This window comes from Coregonus lavaretus, assembly GCF_964263955.1.
Source record: "Coregonus lavaretus genome assembly, chromosome: 6".
In the NCBI taxonomy this organism is placed as follows: Eukaryota; Metazoa; Chordata; class Actinopteri; order Salmoniformes; family Salmonidae; genus Coregonus; species Coregonus lavaretus.
In genome coordinates, this window is record NC_139993.1 from 28307249 (window position 1) to 28325845 (window position 18597).

At 41.1% G+C, this 18597-nt stretch overlaps 1 protein-coding gene across 3 annotated transcripts in view; it reads left to right on the plus strand.

Annotated features, from left to right (window-relative positions):
• Nucleotides 1-16490, plus strand: part of rabgap1l (RAB GTPase activating protein 1-like) — a 141744-nt gene extending 125254 nt beyond the window's left edge. For 2 of the 3 annotated variants that reach the window (XM_084162974.1, XM_084162976.1), the window contains 6 exons: nt 5540-5632; nt 8457-8672; nt 9506-9589; nt 10150-10221; nt 10626-10823; nt 13703-16490. In XM_084162974.1, coding sequence (XP_084019100.1) covers nt 5540-5632; nt 8457-8672; nt 9506-9589; nt 10150-10221; nt 10626-10823; nt 13703-13852 — 813 coding nt within the window. In that variant the 3' untranslated portion in view covers nt 13853-16490. Of the gene's footprint in view, nt 1-5539; nt 5633-5968; nt 7180-8456; nt 8673-9505; nt 9590-10149; nt 10222-10625; nt 10824-13702 lie in introns of those variants that run through there. The other variant, XM_084162975.1, reaches the window with a different exon arrangement.
• Nucleotides 16491-18597: the final 2107 nt, after the last annotated feature.

The window sequence follows — 18597 nt, forward strand, 5'->3', positions numbered from 1 at the left end:
GTGTGTATACGTGTTGATGCTTGTGTGCATGTCTGGTCATCGACGTCAAACACAACTCAGTTTTCCTGAATTGGCCGTTTTGAATCCTAAGATATGTGCCATGACAGTCATTTAGATATTAACATGTTTTCAGCCAGGAAAGGCACCATTATGCAACAGAGAGTAAGCCTATTTTCCCCAGTGCACAAAGTCTGTCAGGCCTATAGCAGAGAATACTGTGCTTGGCTCAGATAAAGAGCATGTGTTTCACATCGACTGGGGTCAGTTCATCAACTAAAATATAAATCAAGGGTGATTTTACAATTGTCTGAATTGAATTTCAATGCATTTTAAATACTCGGAATTGGAATTTACCCCAACTCTGGCGTGTCAATGAATGTGCCCACGTGTACTACATAAGGCATATGGTGCCATTGACCCAGCCCTAGTTTATTTTGGTTCTCATTGCTCTAAATAGCCCCAGCTGCCACCAATAGGGTCTGGTTCCAGCAGATACTTTCTCACGCCACAGATGCTGTGAGATATACAAGATGAGACAGGATGTCAAATGGTGCCAGAGAGGATGGTGCGTTACCACCACCAATCGCATGGGTGGTGAAATTGCATTTAGAATTAGAAGCTATTAGCTAGCGGCTAGCTAGTAGTGCTAGCTAGTAGCGCAGACAAAAGGGGTTAGTTATCAATATCTTTGCTAGTAGTACTAGCCACTAGCTAGCGCTACTTACTAGCTGCTACTAGCTAGCCGCTACCTACAGTGCCTTCAGAAAGAATTCACATCACTGATCTACACACAGTACCCCCTAATGTCAAAATGGAATTATGTTTCTAGAAATGTTTACAAATTAATTAAAAATGAAAAGCTGAAATGTCTTGAGTCAGTAAGTATTCAACCCTTTTGTATTGGCAAGCCTAAATAAATTGAGAAGTAAAAATCTGCTTAACAAGTCACATAATAAGTTGCATGGACTCTCTGTGTGCAATAATAGTGTTTAACATGATATTTAATGACTACCCCATCTATGTACCCCACACATACAATTATTTGGAAGGTCCCTTAGTCCAGCAGTGAATTTCAAGCACAGATTCAACCACAAAGGCAGGTTATCCAATGCCTCGCAAAGATTGGTAGATGGGTAATAAAAAGCAGACATTGTATATCCCTTTTGAGCATGGTGCAGTTATTAATTACACTTTGGATGGTTTATCAATACAACCAGTCACTACAAAGATACAGGAACCCTTCCTAACTCAGTTGCTGGAGAGGAAGGAAACTGCTCAGGGATTTTACCATGAGGCCAATGGTGACTTTAAAACAGTTTAATTTCTGTGATAGGAAAACTGAGGATGGATCAACAACATTGTAGTTACTCCATAATACTAACATAAATGACAGAGTGAAAAGAAGGAAGCCTGTACAGAATAAAAAATATACCAAAGTATGCATCCTGTTTGCAATAAGGCACTAAAGTAATACTGGAAAAATGTGGCAAATAAATGATATTTTTGTCCTCAATACACAGTGTTATGTTTGGGGCAAATCCAACACAACACATCACTGAGTACCACTTCATGTATTTTCAAGCATTGTGGTGGCTGCATCATGTTATGGGTGTGCTTGTCATTGGCAAGGACTAGGGAGTTTTTTAGGATAAATGAAACCAAATAGAGCTAAGCACAGGCAAAATCCTAGTGGAAAACATGGATAGTCTGCTTTCCAACAGACTCTGGGAGACAAATTCACCTTTCAGCAGGACAATTACCTAAAACACAAGGCCAAATATATGATGGAGTTGCTTACCAAGACTACATTGAATGTTCCCAAGTGGCCTAGTTACAGTTTTGACTTAAATTGTCTTGAAAATCTATGTCAAGGCTTGAAAATGGCTGACTAGCAATGATCAACAACCAACCTGACAGAGCCTGAAGAAAATATTGTACAATCCAGGTGTGCAAAGCTCCTAGAGATTCACCCAGAAAGACTCACAGCTGTAATCACTGCCAAAGGTGTATTGACTCAGGGGATTGAATATTTATCTAATCAAGATATATTTGTTTTATTTTCCATACATTTAAAATAAATGTTTGAATTATTGTTCCACTTTGAAATTAGAGTATTTTGTGTAGATCATTGACAAAAAATGACAAATAAATCTATTTGAATCTGACTTTGTAACACAACAAATTGTGGAAAAGGTTAAGGGGTATGAATACTTTGAAGTCACTGGAGCTAGCGCTACTAGCTAGCCACTAGCCTGCTAGCATTAGTAGCTAGCCGGTGACAAGCAACACTGGTTGTTTGGTTGTAGTGATTTTTGGCATTAACATTGTATCAAACAATTATCAAAACTAAATTCATCGAGAACACATAGCTAGCTAGCTTACTTTTCCAACTTCGACCACTATGATACTAACATAACGCCCTGGACCAGAGCCAATGCGTCGACTGGTATGTGCGTAGCACACTGATGCCCTGGAACACATCGAGAGTTCAGGTTGCTCCTAAACATACCAACAGCTGGATTTTTCTCGCTTTCCCTGCCGCCAATATATTTAGCTTGGCATCATTTTGAATTGGAAATATTTGATGTATGGCATATTTTAGCCTTGGGAATGTATTTTGTATGGCATATTTTAGCATTAGGAGTGTATTTTAGCATTGGGAATATAATTATGCATTGTAAAAATACATTTTGTATGGCTCATGGATAAATTACTAGACAGAAAGCTACTTCAGAGATGGCGAAATGAGTCTGGAATTATCTATAGTAAGCAACAGAGGGTTATTAGCTGTGTTTTGTGGGTCTGATGTTAGTCATCATGTATGCTGAAGGCTTATATGCAACTTGAATGGAAAAAGTGAGGGTGAAATAGTGTCACTTTCAAGGCTGTCTGTGGTCAGATATGACTGTTCGAGAGAGGGGAGGCATGAGTGTGAGAGAAAAGGACGAGTGAGAGAGGGTTTTGGGGGTTCCATATTATGTTGGTGTGTGTCGTCTAAAGATCCCATGGCAAATATGTAGGGGTGTACGGAAGCTTTTAGTATGGATTAGTTTTTTGGCTAGTGCTCTTTCTGCAAGGAACTTCACTCCCCCCCAATAATCAGATAAGCTTTAATGTCATGAATGACAAGGCCGCTATTGCAAAAGCGAAGTGAGATAACGGCATCAAAAATAACAGTAAAACATTTATAGAAATAAAATAAATACCTAAATATTCATGTGATAATCTAAAAAGCATTTTGCGTGTGTAGGACATCCAGACAAGCCTCTGTGGCATATTCTTTTTCAGATTTAAGCTCTGTCCTTTCATCAGTAGCTGGCTCTACATCTCTCTTTATTTATCTCTCTCTTTCTCTCTCTCTCTCTTTCTCTTTCCTATTCATATTGTTTTCAGATAATGTCTCCCCTTTCTCTACTTTTCTCTCTTCTCTCTGTGCTGGTCTCTGTCTTATCTTTCCAGGACATCACACCTGAACCCCTTTACACACACACACACTCTCTAGTGTTCAGTCGTCAGGAACAGAAGGGCTGAGGGGGGTGGAGAGTCCTCTCATAAAGTTCCTATTGTTCACTGGGTAGAACCAAAGCCAGTGGAGCATTAACAATGCTGACGTGCTGTCTTATCAACCACACACATTCAGTACCCATTTTAAGCTACCAAATACAGTATAGAACAGGTTTGCCTGCTTAGATCTTTCTGTGGATTCCTTTCTTGTTTCTTACCTGTCTGTCAGGTAATGGGTCATAATATATTATATGAGAACCGGTGTGTGAGTCCTCTTAAGACACTGGGCCTAACATTTTATCAGGCTTAGAACAAACACAGGACGAAAACAATGTCTGTAATAGAGAATAGGATGGCAATAAGGCAATAGGATGTAATGTCGTATTGTGTAACTGAGAGCACTTGAGAACCACTTGACAACTCCAGTCACTGAGTAACTATGGTAAACTCATGCAACCCCTACTCTCTCTGTCTCTCAAATTCTCTCTTGCCCTCCTCCCCCATCTCTCTCTCTCTACTGTACTTGCCCTTTCTCTTTTGCTCATCCTTATTTGTCTTCTCTCTTTCTCAGCCAGTGAGCTCCTATCTCTTCCTCTCGTCTGTCTCTCTGCTCTCTTTCTCAGCCAGTGAGCTCCTATCTCTTCCTCTCGTCTGTCTCTCTGCTCTCTTTCTCAGCCAGTGAGCTCCTATCTCTTCCTCTCGTCTGTCTCTCTGCTCTCTTTCTCAGCCAGTGAGCTCCTATCTCTTCCTCTCGTCTGTCTCTCTGCTCTCTTTCTCAGCCAGTGAGCTCCTATCTCTTCCTCTCGTCTGTCTCTCTGCTCTCTTTCTCAGCCAGTGAGCTCCCATTTCTCCCTCCCTCTCGCTCTTTCTTTTCTCCTTTTCTCCCTCTCATCCAGTGAGCTCCTATCTTTGGCGGTCTCAGCCGGTGAGCTGTGCCCCCCCTTCTGTAATGGCCTCTGGTGGCCCTATCCATTAACAAAGTCCCTCCCCTCTGTGACTCGTTACGCCCCAGACCTGTAATCCACATCCTAGCAGCAGCTACCATGGAAACGCCAAGGGCTGAGCAACCCTTGTCCCTGCACTGCACACAGCGGAGAGAAACAATTTCCTTAGAAACTGACCTGGCTGGCAGAGACCAAATGTGTTGCCGTGTTATGGAGTGTTCTCTTGTGTGCACTGTGCAGGTGTATAATGTATCCTACCTTAAAAACAGTGTTTAGGTGTTGCAATTAGGGTGAGGGCAGTTATTACTTTCTGCTTTTTGAAGAAATGTGTTTATGATACTTGTATGTTACTCTGTTGTTCATCTCCTTTGTTGGTTGTGCTTCTGCTGGTAAATAGAGGCTGAAGTGGTTTAACATGTAAATGAACAGGTGTACACAAAGCAAATGTACGCTGCACAGAGTAGTATGGTCATTAGGTATGCCTCAGAGGGTAACTTGTCACAGCCATTTTGTGCCTAGGCTAAAAGCACCTTACAGTTGATAAAGTTCCCTAGAAAAAAGCAGTGAATAGGAGTGCATTGATTCAGTTCAAAGAAAAATGTTTCAACTGGGCCCACTGTTATTTTCCATGTTGAAACAAAAAAGAACAAATTAAGCAAATCTAGTTTGGTGTTCTTTCTGTCCCTGGATCAGCAGCTCACGCAGCTCTGCATTGTATCTAGTCGGAGACGCAGAACCGTACCCAGTTTGAATTCCTTTAAAATACCCTTGCTTCCTTTGTTCCTTGAAGGAATTGGATGGCAGGAAGTAATGTAATGTAAACATATCCTTTATATATGCCATCACTTACATATCAGTGATTAGCCTACCACGGGTAAGGGAGAAAAATATGCATTTTAAGTTATTGTAACAGAACCCAGGCTCAAACCCTATTCTTTAGTCTTGTTAGTGTCACCATCTTGTGGTCGAAAACATTACACTTTAAACACTTCAATAAAGTTGATTCAATTCAACGCCATTCATTTCAATTCAAAACAACCCTATCTACCAACACTCAATTTCCCACTCCGCCTCTCCTGTCACCCCTCCAGGTGCCCACCAAGAAGCTGAAGAAGTTTGAGAAGGAGTACCAGACCCTGAGAGAGAGCCAGCTGCAGCAGGAGGACCCCATCGACCGCTACCAGGTAAGAAACAGACTGTGCTCTGTTATGTCTTAACTACTGCTCCAGGATCAGATTACTCTTACCTCCCATTCTAACGTCACCTGCTAGGCAGATATCTGACCCTGTATGAGTGGTTAGGGGCCTTACTTCCACTACAATTACCCCAGTGTTTCCCATAGCTAGTGTTGAGTGTTACTGTATACCTCCTAAAAAATTGGACCTCAGAAAACGGGTTGTTTGTAGGTATAGATGATGCTTCGGAAGTCTGTGGTATCCTACCTAAGAAACATCTGATATCCTTCCCTGTAGACCCCAGTCCCACCCTCTCTCTCCCCCTCCCTCCCTCTCTCCCTCCAGTCTCGGCTCAGGTCTGTGTAGAACACTGCGCTGATCATGGCAGACTACGCAGGGCGTACACAGACTCAGTGGAGAGAAAGAAAGAAAGAATGAAACAAATAGAGACTTTTGTTATGAGTGGAGGCCATATACTTGTGCTGGTCAAAGATAAGGAAAAGGAAAGATATGTCTCAGGGCTTTCCTCTATTCATAGGAATGATTCTGAATAACGAAACCAAATAGCCTACAACCTCATCTAGTTGTAAAGTGACTGTGACGTGTGAATGAAACTGACGTCTCATTGTTGTCAGGAAAACCTGTAGAATTTTATCCATGTGGGATTGATTTTAGTATTACTGTTCATGAGAAAAAAACTGACATGAAAGTTATAATTAGGCTGTGGCTGTTACGACCGGGCTTGGATGTATTTTCGACCAGGCTAATGTTTTGTTCATGTGCTGTGCAAAAACCTTACCCCCAATGGCCTGCTGCCCTGGACTATTCGTATGGGCTAACGCCACAAAGGCAGTATCAAGGGCCATTTTTAAATTGTATTTATTTAATCTTTATTTATACAGGTTTGTCTAGTTGACATAAAAATCTATCTGAAAGAGAGACCTGTTCTTATATTTTGAATGCTTGAATAGATGGGCCTGGCCTGTAGTTTTCAGGTCTCTGTCATGTAGGCTGGATTACGTTTCACCTCTACTTCAGCCCCTGATTCAGCTTTTTCACCAACTTTGCAATGTTCACCCATACGAAAGGACAGCAGGGCATTTCAGCAAGGGATTTGTGTGGCACATATGCAGAAAGCTACACTGCCATTACAATTATTACTGACAAACGTTTCAAAGAGAAGCTAGTTTTCAAGTTCATTGTTGTTTGGGACCATGTTCCTAAGTGTTTTTTTTTTTTTTTTTAATGTTCTATAAATTTTTCTTAAACGCTTTTATATTTTAGTTTTTTACGATACATTACAATTTCATTTTGTTGTACCTACTGCAAGACTCACATTGTGTTTGTATTCATGCCATTCTGATTTTAAATATGTAATGCCTAAAGCAATGCACAGAATTTTTATTAGTTCTTAACTGACACAAATACAATACATTTTATTTTGTAACAGAACATGCAGGTTGTTGGATGAGATTCTAAGCCATCTTTCTACAGAGCCTGAGTTACATGAGTTTGAGTATCCTCATTCCTTATAAAGAAAGACATTTAATGAAATCAATTATGATCCGTTTGAAGTCTGTTGCTATTTTAGATCAAATGAGGCCACTGATCCTTTTTAAAATGTATCCTTTCCTTCCTGAAAACAACAAATTCCACCATGTCAGATCAGAAATGACCTCAAAGAAAGAATAAGTAGGGAATGCATTTTAAAAGTATTTGGACAGGCCCCAACTGTTCAGTTCGGTGTTAAAACTTAGTGGAGGTCTCATAACATTTCCTATGTGTCCTCCATCCCCTTCTCACACCACTAAACTCATCAGCCCCTGTGAAACACAGAGAGAACGAATACAGGGAAGGGTGTAATGGAGGGAAGTGAGAGGAGGAGAGGGAGACCAGTGGGAGGGGTGTCATGTGGAATGAAATAACTGACCTGTGAGTGTGAGAGAGTGAGAGAACTGACCTGTGAGTGTGAGTGTGTTGCTGTAGTATTTGTTCCCAGCATCATCATTGTTGTGACTCTGGATAGACCACTGTAAGAGAAAAGGTAAGCAGACTCCCAAGTCTGAGTTTATGCAGCTTAGCTCAGTCTCCTGTCTGCTTTCTGCCTGTTGTCAGGTTTTCTGTGCGCAAACAGAGCAGCATTCTTGTTTAACAAAGATGCGTCAAATCGTGAATGGTGTGAAACACGTGACACAGGTCACACACACACTGCATTGTGTGTGTGAGCGTGTGTGTGCCAGTGGCCCAGACATTGGGCTAGGGGGGGGGGGGCAGGATGGGGTTCGGTCAGGTGACCCAGCTTGGTCTCCATGACAACTGGAACATCCCCACCATTGTCATGTGAGACCACTTACAGGCAGACAATCAGACAAGATGGTCCTGGTCATAAGATCTTGTTTATGGACAACAATTACTTTCTGTGCCTGCCTGCGTGTGTGTGTGTGTGCCTGCGATATTTGAAATGGCGTTAAATGTGTGCCAGTTTGTTCCATAGAATAACTGGTAATACGGTTACTTGATTATTGTATATCGATGTTGTTGGTCCTTCTCAGTTCTATTTGAAGGACCTTTGAACAAACCTTCATTCAAATACTAAAGCATCAGGGGAAATAGCAATAAACCTAGTCAAACAGTACAACATGGATGTGGTTGTTATTGTACAATAACAGAGGCAGGAAGTTCAAATGATGGTGAAACATTAACTGTATGTGGTGTGCCTGCTTGCTGTGTGTGTGCAGCAAATGAACTGTCGCTACATTTGCAGAAAGAACAAGTTGTGTAAGTGTTTCTCCACATTAGTCTTATTGTGTGTGTGTGTGTGTGTTGCCCACAGAGAGAGAACCGTCGTCTACAGGAGGCCAGCATGCGTCTGGAGCAAGAGAACGATGACCTGGCCCACGAGCTGGTCACCAGTAAGATCGCCCTGCGGACCGACCTGGACCAGGCGGAGGACAAGGCAGACGTGCTGAACAAGGAGCTGCTCTGCACCAAACAACGCCTGGTGGAGACAGAGGAGGAGAAGAGGAGGCAGGCGGAGGAAACTGCACAGGTAACATAGCTCACATTCACACAGTTAACCAGTTTGCCAGATCTATCTCTGCTTAAGCCAGCAGTATCACAATATCATGGTCATATTTGCGTTGACAATGGAAAATAACTTGGCTATAGCAGAAACAGATCTGACAACCAGGCTAAATGAAGATATAGAATTGAATTAAATTAAATTGATAAGCCTAGAGTTGCAAAATTCCGGGGACTTTCAATAAATTAATCCCAGTTGGAAGTTCCCGGAATCAGGAGGGAATGAGCAGAAAATCCGGTCTCCTCCAACCAGGAATTCTGGAAAACCTGGGAATTTATTGAAAGTTCCTGAAATTTTGCAACCCTTGATAAGCCACCAAGTGTACAGACTGTTGTTCCAGCTTCAGCGCTGCTCATCAGGACAACCATTGGCTGTATCTGGTGTGTTAGTGCTGGGTTGTAACAAAACCCTGTTGCTTCCCAGGACCAGGGCTTGGTGACCACTACTGGAGAGCTGTGGAGGCTTCCTGTGAAACCTGCAGGCCTTATTTTTTTTCTCCCATGTCTTAATAGTGGTGATAAGGATGATCAATGTTACCGTTTTTATTTTTTTTCAACAATATAAATCGACATGCTTTTTCATATAGACATTAAATCAGTATGATACCGTCCTATCATTTTCCTGCGCTATAAAAGATGAGGCACATCACACAAAGGTTACTCTCGTTTGTCTTGGTTTATGTCACATTCTTTATTGTAAACTACCGCCAGATAGTTGTATTGCAGTCTCCCAATATCAGTCTCCAGTGTCTGCAGACCGTAAAGTAGCAAGTGTTTTGCCTTCTTACCCTGTCTGTCCAGATCAAAGAGGTGTTCAGGAGAGAGCTAGAGAAAGCTGAGTCGGAGATCAAGAAGACCACGGCCATCATCGCTGAATACAAACAGGTAGGATGCAGAGTCACAGAAGAGAGGGGAGCATCGCGTATAGCCATCATTCTAACCACATTGACCTTAACTTTTAGACCCAGATAAATCCATAAGACTAGTTTATAGTTACTCGTATGATTTCATGGTTTTACATTTTGTCGTTACCTTTAGCACATTGACTCATCTTGTGGAACTGACCACCAAGTCACAGCCTTGCCATATGAACTAATCGACTTTGTGTGTGGGTGGGCAGGCAGTTGCTTGTATGTTGTGTGGTGATGTCTGTTTAACCTGTGATATTCTATGTGGAAGCAGCAGCACTTTTGAATGTCCAAGACACATTTCCCCTCGGGGACAATACAATGAATCCTAATCCTACAGTGTCTCAATGATGGTGTATCTGAAAGGTCAACGAACCTGTCCAGTTAATGTGTAATTGCTTTGTAAACAACAAGTAAAGCCCTCAAAGTCAACTCTGGACAGGTATCAGGTAGAACACAAAACCAGCAGGCTCCTGACCTTGTAGGGTAAGAGTTGAATACCCCTGTAGTAAAGGTTGTCCTCCTGTGTCCCCCCAGATCTGTTCTCAGCTCAGCACCCGGCTAGAGAAGCAGCAGACTGCCACCAAGGAGGAGCTGGACATCATCAAGGTAGTACAGAGCAACGATGTACAGTATTTTTATATCTTGTGTGTTTTTGTTGTGCCTTGTTATTTTTTAGTATTACATTGTTATTGATTACTGCATTGTTGGGGTTAAAGCTGTCAAGAAAGGCATTTCACTGTACTTGTGCATGTGACATTAAAACTATGTCATTATTTGTGTTATTGGAATGCTGTGCTTTTTTTATCTGTGTTTTTATTGAGCTGCCGCCTTGGTCGTCTCCCTCGTAAAAGTTGTCTTCTGACCTTAACAATGGAATTCCTGGTATAATTTTTGAAAAATACAAATAAATGATTGTGATATGACAAACACCGTAGGCATTATGATGACAATGCATAACTGACTGTACGTGTTGCTTTTAGGACATTGATGTTCCTCCTCTCTCCCTGCAGAGCAAGGTGATGGCGTGTGAGCGCTGCAGGGAGGTGTTCAGTAAAGAAGGGCCTCTCCAGATGCCCCCTCCCAGCAGAGACAACAGGGACAGTGAGCTGGATGAGGAGAAGGACTCCCTGAAGACCCAGCTCAGAGAACTGGAGCTAGAGCTGGCCCAGACCAAACTACAGCTGGTGGAGGCCAAGTGCAAGATACAGGTCAGATGCTATGCAGGCAGCACTGCGATATCGCACTCAATGTAGGGGTCATTCCATGTCATTCCAGCAAGCCATGACACCCACCATCTCAGATTGTTCTGAAATCGTTTCTGTAGTTAAACTGATCAAATTAGCATTCCTGAAACATTATTTTGTTGAAATATTTTGATTTGTAGGATTCATATAATCTTCAATAAATGTAGTACCTAACATCTGATTTGGACCATAATTATTCCTAACAATGAGTAAGACGTAAGGAATCCAATAAAATGATCAATAGCCACCCACAGACCCTCACATCAATCCCACCCCAACAACCAGTATACAGTATCAGGCTTAACAACACAATTGGCCACACAATTTATTTTCATCATGAGCAAAAGCTATTTGTTTTCTACCCAAGGTCGCAAACAAAATGTAGTGATCCATTTAATAAACACGAGAGACCAGCAAAATGGATAGAAGGGTGTGGTGGCAATAGTAGGAACAGCAGCATCTAGTGGGCAGAACTTGGTACCTTCACACAGATTTATGGTAAAGAATGCAAGAGACTTCAATGGCTAATTTCTCTGAACAGGGGAAAAGAAACATCACCAAATTAACAGGGAATACATTACAAAGGATGAAGAAGCAATACCCCAAGCAGCTGCTCCATAATACTTGTCAGACATAGAGAACTGATACTGTATACTGGTTATTGGGTGGTATTAGTGTGAGGGTCTGTGGGTGGCTATTCATCATTTTATTGGATTTCTTACGTCTTACTCATTGTTGGGAAGAATTATGGTCCAAATCGGATGTTAAATACTATATTTATTGAAGATTATATGAATCCTATAAATTAAAAGGCCAATTTGGGTGCGATCAGTTAGCTTAATTTCTCAGAGATATTATAGTTCAACAAAGGAATGTTTCAGGAATGCTAATCTTATCTGTTTCTAACTACAGAAACGATTTCAGAACAATCTGAGATGCTGGTGTCTCAATCCTCTTTCTTGTGCTTTTTGAGGTGGAATGACTGTAGTACGATAAAGCAATATACAGTGAGGGAAAAAAGTATTTGATCCCCTGCTGATTTTGTACGTTTGCCCACTGACAAAGACATGATCAGTCTATAATTTTAATGGTAGGTTTATTTGAACAGTGAGAGACAGAATAACAACACAAATATCCAGAAAAACGCATGTCAAAAATGTTATGAATTGATTTGCATTTTAATGAGGGAAATAAGTATTTGACCCCTCTGCAAAACATGACTTAGTACTTGGTGGCAAAACCCTTGTTGGCAATCACAGAGGTCAGACGCTTCTTGTAGTTGGCCACCAGGTTTGCACACATCTCAGGAGGGATTTTGTCCCACTCCTCTTTGCAGATCTTCTCCAAGTCATTAAGGTTTCGAGGCTGACGTTTGGCAAGTCGAACCTTCAACTCCCTCCACAGATTTTCTATGGGATTAAGGCTGGAGACTCCAGGACCTTAATGTGCTTCTTCTTGAGCCACTCCTTTGTTGCCTTGGCCGTGTGTTTTGGGTCATTGTCATGCTGGAATACCCATCCACGACCCATTTTCAATGCCCTGGCTGAGGGAAGGACGTTCTCACCCAAGATTTGACGGTACATGGCCCCGTCCATCGTCCCTTTAATGCAGTGAAGTTGTTCTGTCCCCATAGAAGAAACCCCCCCCCCCCAAAGCATAATGTTTCCACCTCCATGTTTGACGGTGGGGATGGTGTTCTTGAGGTCATAGGCAGCATTCCTCCTCTTCCAAACACGCCGAGTTGAGTTGATGCCAAAGAGCTCGATTTTGGTCTCATCTGACCACAACATTTTCACCCAGTTCTCCTCTGAATCATTCAGATGTTCATTGGCAAACTTCAGACGGGCCTGTATATGTGCTTTCTTGAGCAGGGGGACCTTGCGGGCGCTGCAGGATTTCAGTCCTTCACGGCATAGTGTGTTACCAATTGCTTTCTTGGTGACTATGGTCCCAGCTGCCTTGAGATTATTGACAATATCCTCCCGTGTAGTTCTGGGCTGATTCCTCACCGTTCTCATGATCATTGCAACTCCACGAGGTGAGATCTTGCATGGAGCCCCAGGCCGAGGGAGATTGACAGTTATTTTGTGTTTCTTCCATTTGCGAATAATCGCACCAACTGTTGTCACCTTCTCACCAAGCTGCTTGGCGATGGTTTTGTAGCCCATTCCAGCCTTGTGTAGGTCTACAATCTTGTCCCTGACATCCTTGGAGAGCTCTTTGGTCTTGGCCATGGTGGAGAGTTTGGAATCTGATTGATTGATTGATTGCTTCTGTGGACAGGTGTCTTTTATACAGGTAACAAGCTGAGATTAGGAGCACTCCCTTTAAGAGTGTGCTCCTAATCTCAGCTCGTTACCTGTATAAAAGACACCTGGGAGCCAGAAATCTTTCTGATTGAGGGGGGGTCAAATAGTTATTTCCCTAAATAAAATGCAAATCAATTTATAACATTTTTGACATGTGTTTTTCTGGATTTTTTTGTTGTTATTCTGTCTCTCACTGTTCAAATAAACCTACCATTAAAATTATAGACTGATCATTTCTTTGTCAGTGGGCAAACGTACAAAATCAGCAGGTGATCAAATACTTTTTTCCCTCACTGTACATACACGCCTTCTGACAATTGGTGATTTGATATCCAATACCTGTTCGAAGGCATTGGATGTGCGTGCTCTATTTTCTATCCCTTTTGACTCTTCATGATTACGAAGATGACTATTCATGATGTATTATGGTGGCTAACTCATGCTTGCTGTGATGACTAATATTCATGCTTGCTATAATGACTATTCATGATTATTATGCTGACTATTTTATTCCTTTATTCTGTCCATCCTCAGGAGTTGGAGCACCAGAGGGGCATCCTGATGAACGAGATCCAAGCGGCCAAAAACTCCTGGTTCAGCAAGACCCTGGGCTCCCTGAAAAGCTCCGGGGGCAGCACCTCCCAGTCCCAGCCCCCCTCCTCCCCCAAAGAGGGGCCGCCGTAAGCCCCTACAGAGACCACCCTGTCTGGGGGGGTGGGGGGGGGGGGGTCTGGAGGTCGTCTACTACAGTATGCACAGGAGAGCTTATGAACACTAGCTGAAAAACACCTGAGACAATGCAGTATTTCCTTTCCAGGGGGAGTGATAGCCGCAAAACAAAGTTCGTCCTCTACAGATCTTCCTCTCTCTCAAGATACTCCACTGGACCAGCCACCCTCAGTCACTTCTTCAATTTAGCTTTGATGAGACTTGACTGTCACGTGTCGTCCTTCGTGGTGTGTGGAACCAAGATGTAGAAAGACTGATAAATCTAGTGGGTTGTCATTTACACTGTTGGCCGGGCTCCGAATTCTCTTCAGCAAAATGGTGTCTTTGAAGTGAGAGGATAGCGGAGTACTATAGGAACTCTGTAGGTCCTTAGCATCGTCATAGTGGCCATGCAATACAACAGCGCCACCTAGTGGTTATATATAGCTACTGCTGAGTATAGCTTATCAGCAGGATATGTGGCTAACTGATATGCTGAGAACTTTAACAAATCTAAACGCTCTAGCAGTCTTGACCCCGACTTGCAAGGATTGCGCAGCAGTTACCGGCAATAGTTTACCGTCTTAATTTTAAGAATTGTATTCGCTGCTTAAAAAAGGAAATTACTACAGGCATCTTCAGCCTAACATATCTTTACCGCTTTCCAAAAGGGGATACTGCATTCAGAATCTAAAAACAAAATCTTGTTTGTTCTTAATAGTAATATTACATAAACTATGTTGTCATATAAATATGTGTAACTAATTATTGGTCATTTTTAATCTTGTACAGTTCTAAAACAAAAAAGGAAGAAGTGCTCTGTAAATTTTTTTTACCGTTTAGAATTTGAATGTCATCTTTGTAAATGTTGACGTAATTAAGCACATTTTTTTAAGGTCTAAGTCAAGTTAATCTCTGTTAACCCAGAGGTAAAATCTGTGTTCATACGTGTTGGAAATTGAGCGTTCCGGCAAAACTAGGTCTCCATCCTCGCTTAAGGAAACTCTCAGCCAAAGAGTTTATTTGAAAAAAACGGAGGTAACCTAACTAATGTGATGGCTACGTTTTATGAATAACTCCCCCATCTCTTCTCTTGGCAGCAGTAATTTGACTCTACTTTGCTGCTTTAACTGGACTCAAATCTCAATTTAACTCAGCCCAACAGCTACTTTACAAAGCCTAGCACTCACCTAACCATGGCCTGTGAATTGGGCCAGTATAATATAGTACAGACATGGCTTCCTATTTCATATAAAACCTCATGACGATCAAATTAAATCGCACAATAGTATTTCATACTTCTGATCATTTTTATGATAAAGCACTGACCATGATGAGGTGAACAACAAGTAATTGAACATTCCAAAACGTCTATCCAAAGAGACTCAGTAGCAATGGCCTTGCAGTTAGAATACGTTGAAAGACTCAATAGCAATGCCCATGTGGTTTAGCATATGTTGGAAACACTCTCTCAATAGCAATGCCCATGTGGTTTAGCATATGTTGGAAACACTCTCTCAATAGCAATGCCCATGTGGTTTAGCATATGTTGGAAACACTCTCTCAATAGCAATGCCCGGTCATTACACTCAGTTTCTAGAGCCAAATAAATTGATGTTTTTGCAGTCTCATACCACTGCTTTGACCTCCCTATTTGAAGCACCATAGCCTGTGGCGTTGGATTCACCCTTTGGACGAAGGCCGAGACATTGTGTGTACATGTATGTGTGTCCAACACTGACTAGTTCCGGTTGAAATGGTTCCCTTCCTTTTTTCGACTAAGCAGTGACTGTTCTTTTCTAATGCCCAGATCCACGTAAATGAAAGAATCAGAAGAAAGCCATCTCAATATATTATACTCTCAAAGAATCGTCACCTGTGCCATGATGACATACCTGTCCGCCATTTTAAGAACAGGATGCGAGTTGACAAGGATACTACTACAGAGGGATCCGGGTCACGTCTCATTTGTCTTAACATGCTTCCTTTCCTCATCTCCATTCCTTTGTGAACACTGATCTGAAAAATCTTGACAGTTGATTGAAAGTAATATGATGCTTTCAAGGCGTTTCACCTATTAGTGATTACAATGAAAAGGCATAAGGAAGCCAGTTAAGAGTATTTTAGGACACAGACATGTTTTTCAGTGTGTTATATAGACAGTCAGTCAGTTTGTCTTTCATATGTGTAACGTGATGGATTTCAAGGCGCTTCAGCCAGTGTCATATCAAGTTTAACGGGGTCTAGGCCTCAGTGTATGTTATGTGCACTAACATTGCCTCAATATCTTAAACACTATTTTAAATGTTAATTTGTACTCAAGTTATTCAGAGAACAAACCTACTTTCTTTTATAATTCCTATTTTTTGTTGTTGAGAAGACAGCGGTCAAATTATAATCCAACTACAACGATGCAAAAAATAACTTCAGATTCACAATATTGTACAGTAAACTATACTTCAACAGTTGTTCTGCTTTAGTTTCCAACATGGTGGATTTGTCCCTCCATGTTCCTCGTCATTCCCACGTGAATCAGTGACTTTAACTCTAATGGTATTTTCTGTACTGTAATCGTCTGACGTACATCAATAAAATTCCGTTCTCTGTCCACCGATTGATTGTTCTTTCATTGTTTATCTTTTATCTCCAGTTCAAACAAAAACAAAGCGGACACCCTGCCACTGTTTTGCTAAACAGCTGAGGGATGGTTAGGATAGTTTTAACCATATTTTGAGGAAATAGTATAATTTTTTATTACATTGTTTACAAAGAATGGAGTAAAACAAGCATATTTTGGGCTCTGATTGGGTTCGACTGTTGAACTAATAAGCTCATGAGGCATTTCTAAGTTATATTCTTCAAGAATCAATAGGTATACACAGAGTGTACAAAACATTAGGAACACCTGCTCTTTCCATGGCAGACTGACCAGGTGAAAGCTATTATCCCTTATTGATCCACTTCAATCAATTGATCCTGCAACTCAATATTAGGAAGGTGTTCTTAATGTTTTGAACGCTGTGTATATCGTTCATGTTAAAGTCAAAAAATCGATGAACCAATGGCAGATTGCTTCTTTAATCAAATCGAATGTGTCAGATACTCATATTAGCAGTTTGTTATACAACTGATGTAACGCTCCCAAGCCAATATTGGACTTCAAAATCAACGTTTTATTCCTTTTATATCAGCACACAGCAACTACCATCGTTAACAGATGCTGTGATAAATATTTCTGTAGAATACAAGAATCAAATCCAATTAATTTAGATTATTGTGATATGATCAAACATCAAAAATGTATAGAACTGTACACCTCCAATACACTCCCCCTCTTATGACTGATGTTAAATCATCTCATGTTTCTTAAATATGTCATCTTCAAAAAAAATATTAAAATGTAGGCTACATTTATTTTTAGAAATGAAAAACGGGAAACTGAGAAACTACAAAACAAACACAATTGCTAACTACACCCCCCCCCCCCCCCCCCCCACCCCAAAATAAAGCATTTGTAAGCAATAATAATTATAAGTAAAATATCCATACTTTATACATCATTTCATAGGTGTAAATAAATGCTTTATACACGTTAACATGTCATCAATATAATGCAAGGCTTCTTACTATTTGGCAATGAAAGCATTAGTGAGAATACATGTTAGCAGGTGAAGGTTGGCCCTTGAAATTGACTATTTTAATTAGACCCTTTCATTTGATCCGTTATTTGAGTTCCATCGAGAAAAGATTCACCTTTCAGGTTTTTACCTGGCACTGACAATATCATTCTAATGTTGCAGAAAGGCTCTGCTTCGCCTGATACAGTACCTCACTCACCTCATCCAATCGTTTCTTTACAGATTTAGCTATTACTGGGTTGGAAGCCCCTGTACAAAAAGAGGTAGACAGTGGTAGCTCCAGTGAGGTTGATGAGATGATTACGATGTATGTTCCTTCATCAGATAACTACCACAGAATTAGGTTTTACAACCACTGTTTGGGTAAACAACTGAATGAGAAAATTGGTTTCAGCCTCAAACAAGCTTCAGCACTATAGCCATATATTTTCCCAAAGGAATAAAAGTGCAGTTTGACTTAGATAGTAAACAATTAGCAGTGTGAATGCTTTTTTGTGATCTGTATAGATTAATATAATAATATACAGTGCAAACATTAGATCACCATTACAATTATTGCAAAATACATATAACTATATTCATAAGCTCACAAATACAATATATTTACTACCTGAATGCTATGCAAGAAGGAGAGGGTTATGTGTATATATATCCACGTATTTGCATATGAAGTCAGTAGATTCCAACATTGAATAGTAGAAAGGTGTAGAGTATACAAAGTACGAAATCCAGTTGTCTTTTCAAGTGGCCTTTGAAGAACAGTAAGTACCGTTCAGAGAGGCCTTAAAGTCGAGAAGTTACAGCAAGTTGGCAACAGTTGAAACCAAAGTTAAAAGCTCATTTGCAAATTCATTATGAGTCTCCAAACTCGTTGCGTACAGCAAGGAAAAATAAATATCAAGTTATGTATAGTACTAGTCTTTTGTCCCGGCTCAAAACGGATATGAGGCGAGATCTGAACAAAGACATCCGTTCCTCCATCCGTCCTCCTCCATGTTGTCATCTATCATCTCTCACTACAGCAACAACGGCATCAGCCATTTTAGGACTACAGTAGGAGCTCCTAGGTGAGTGTCGCCACCC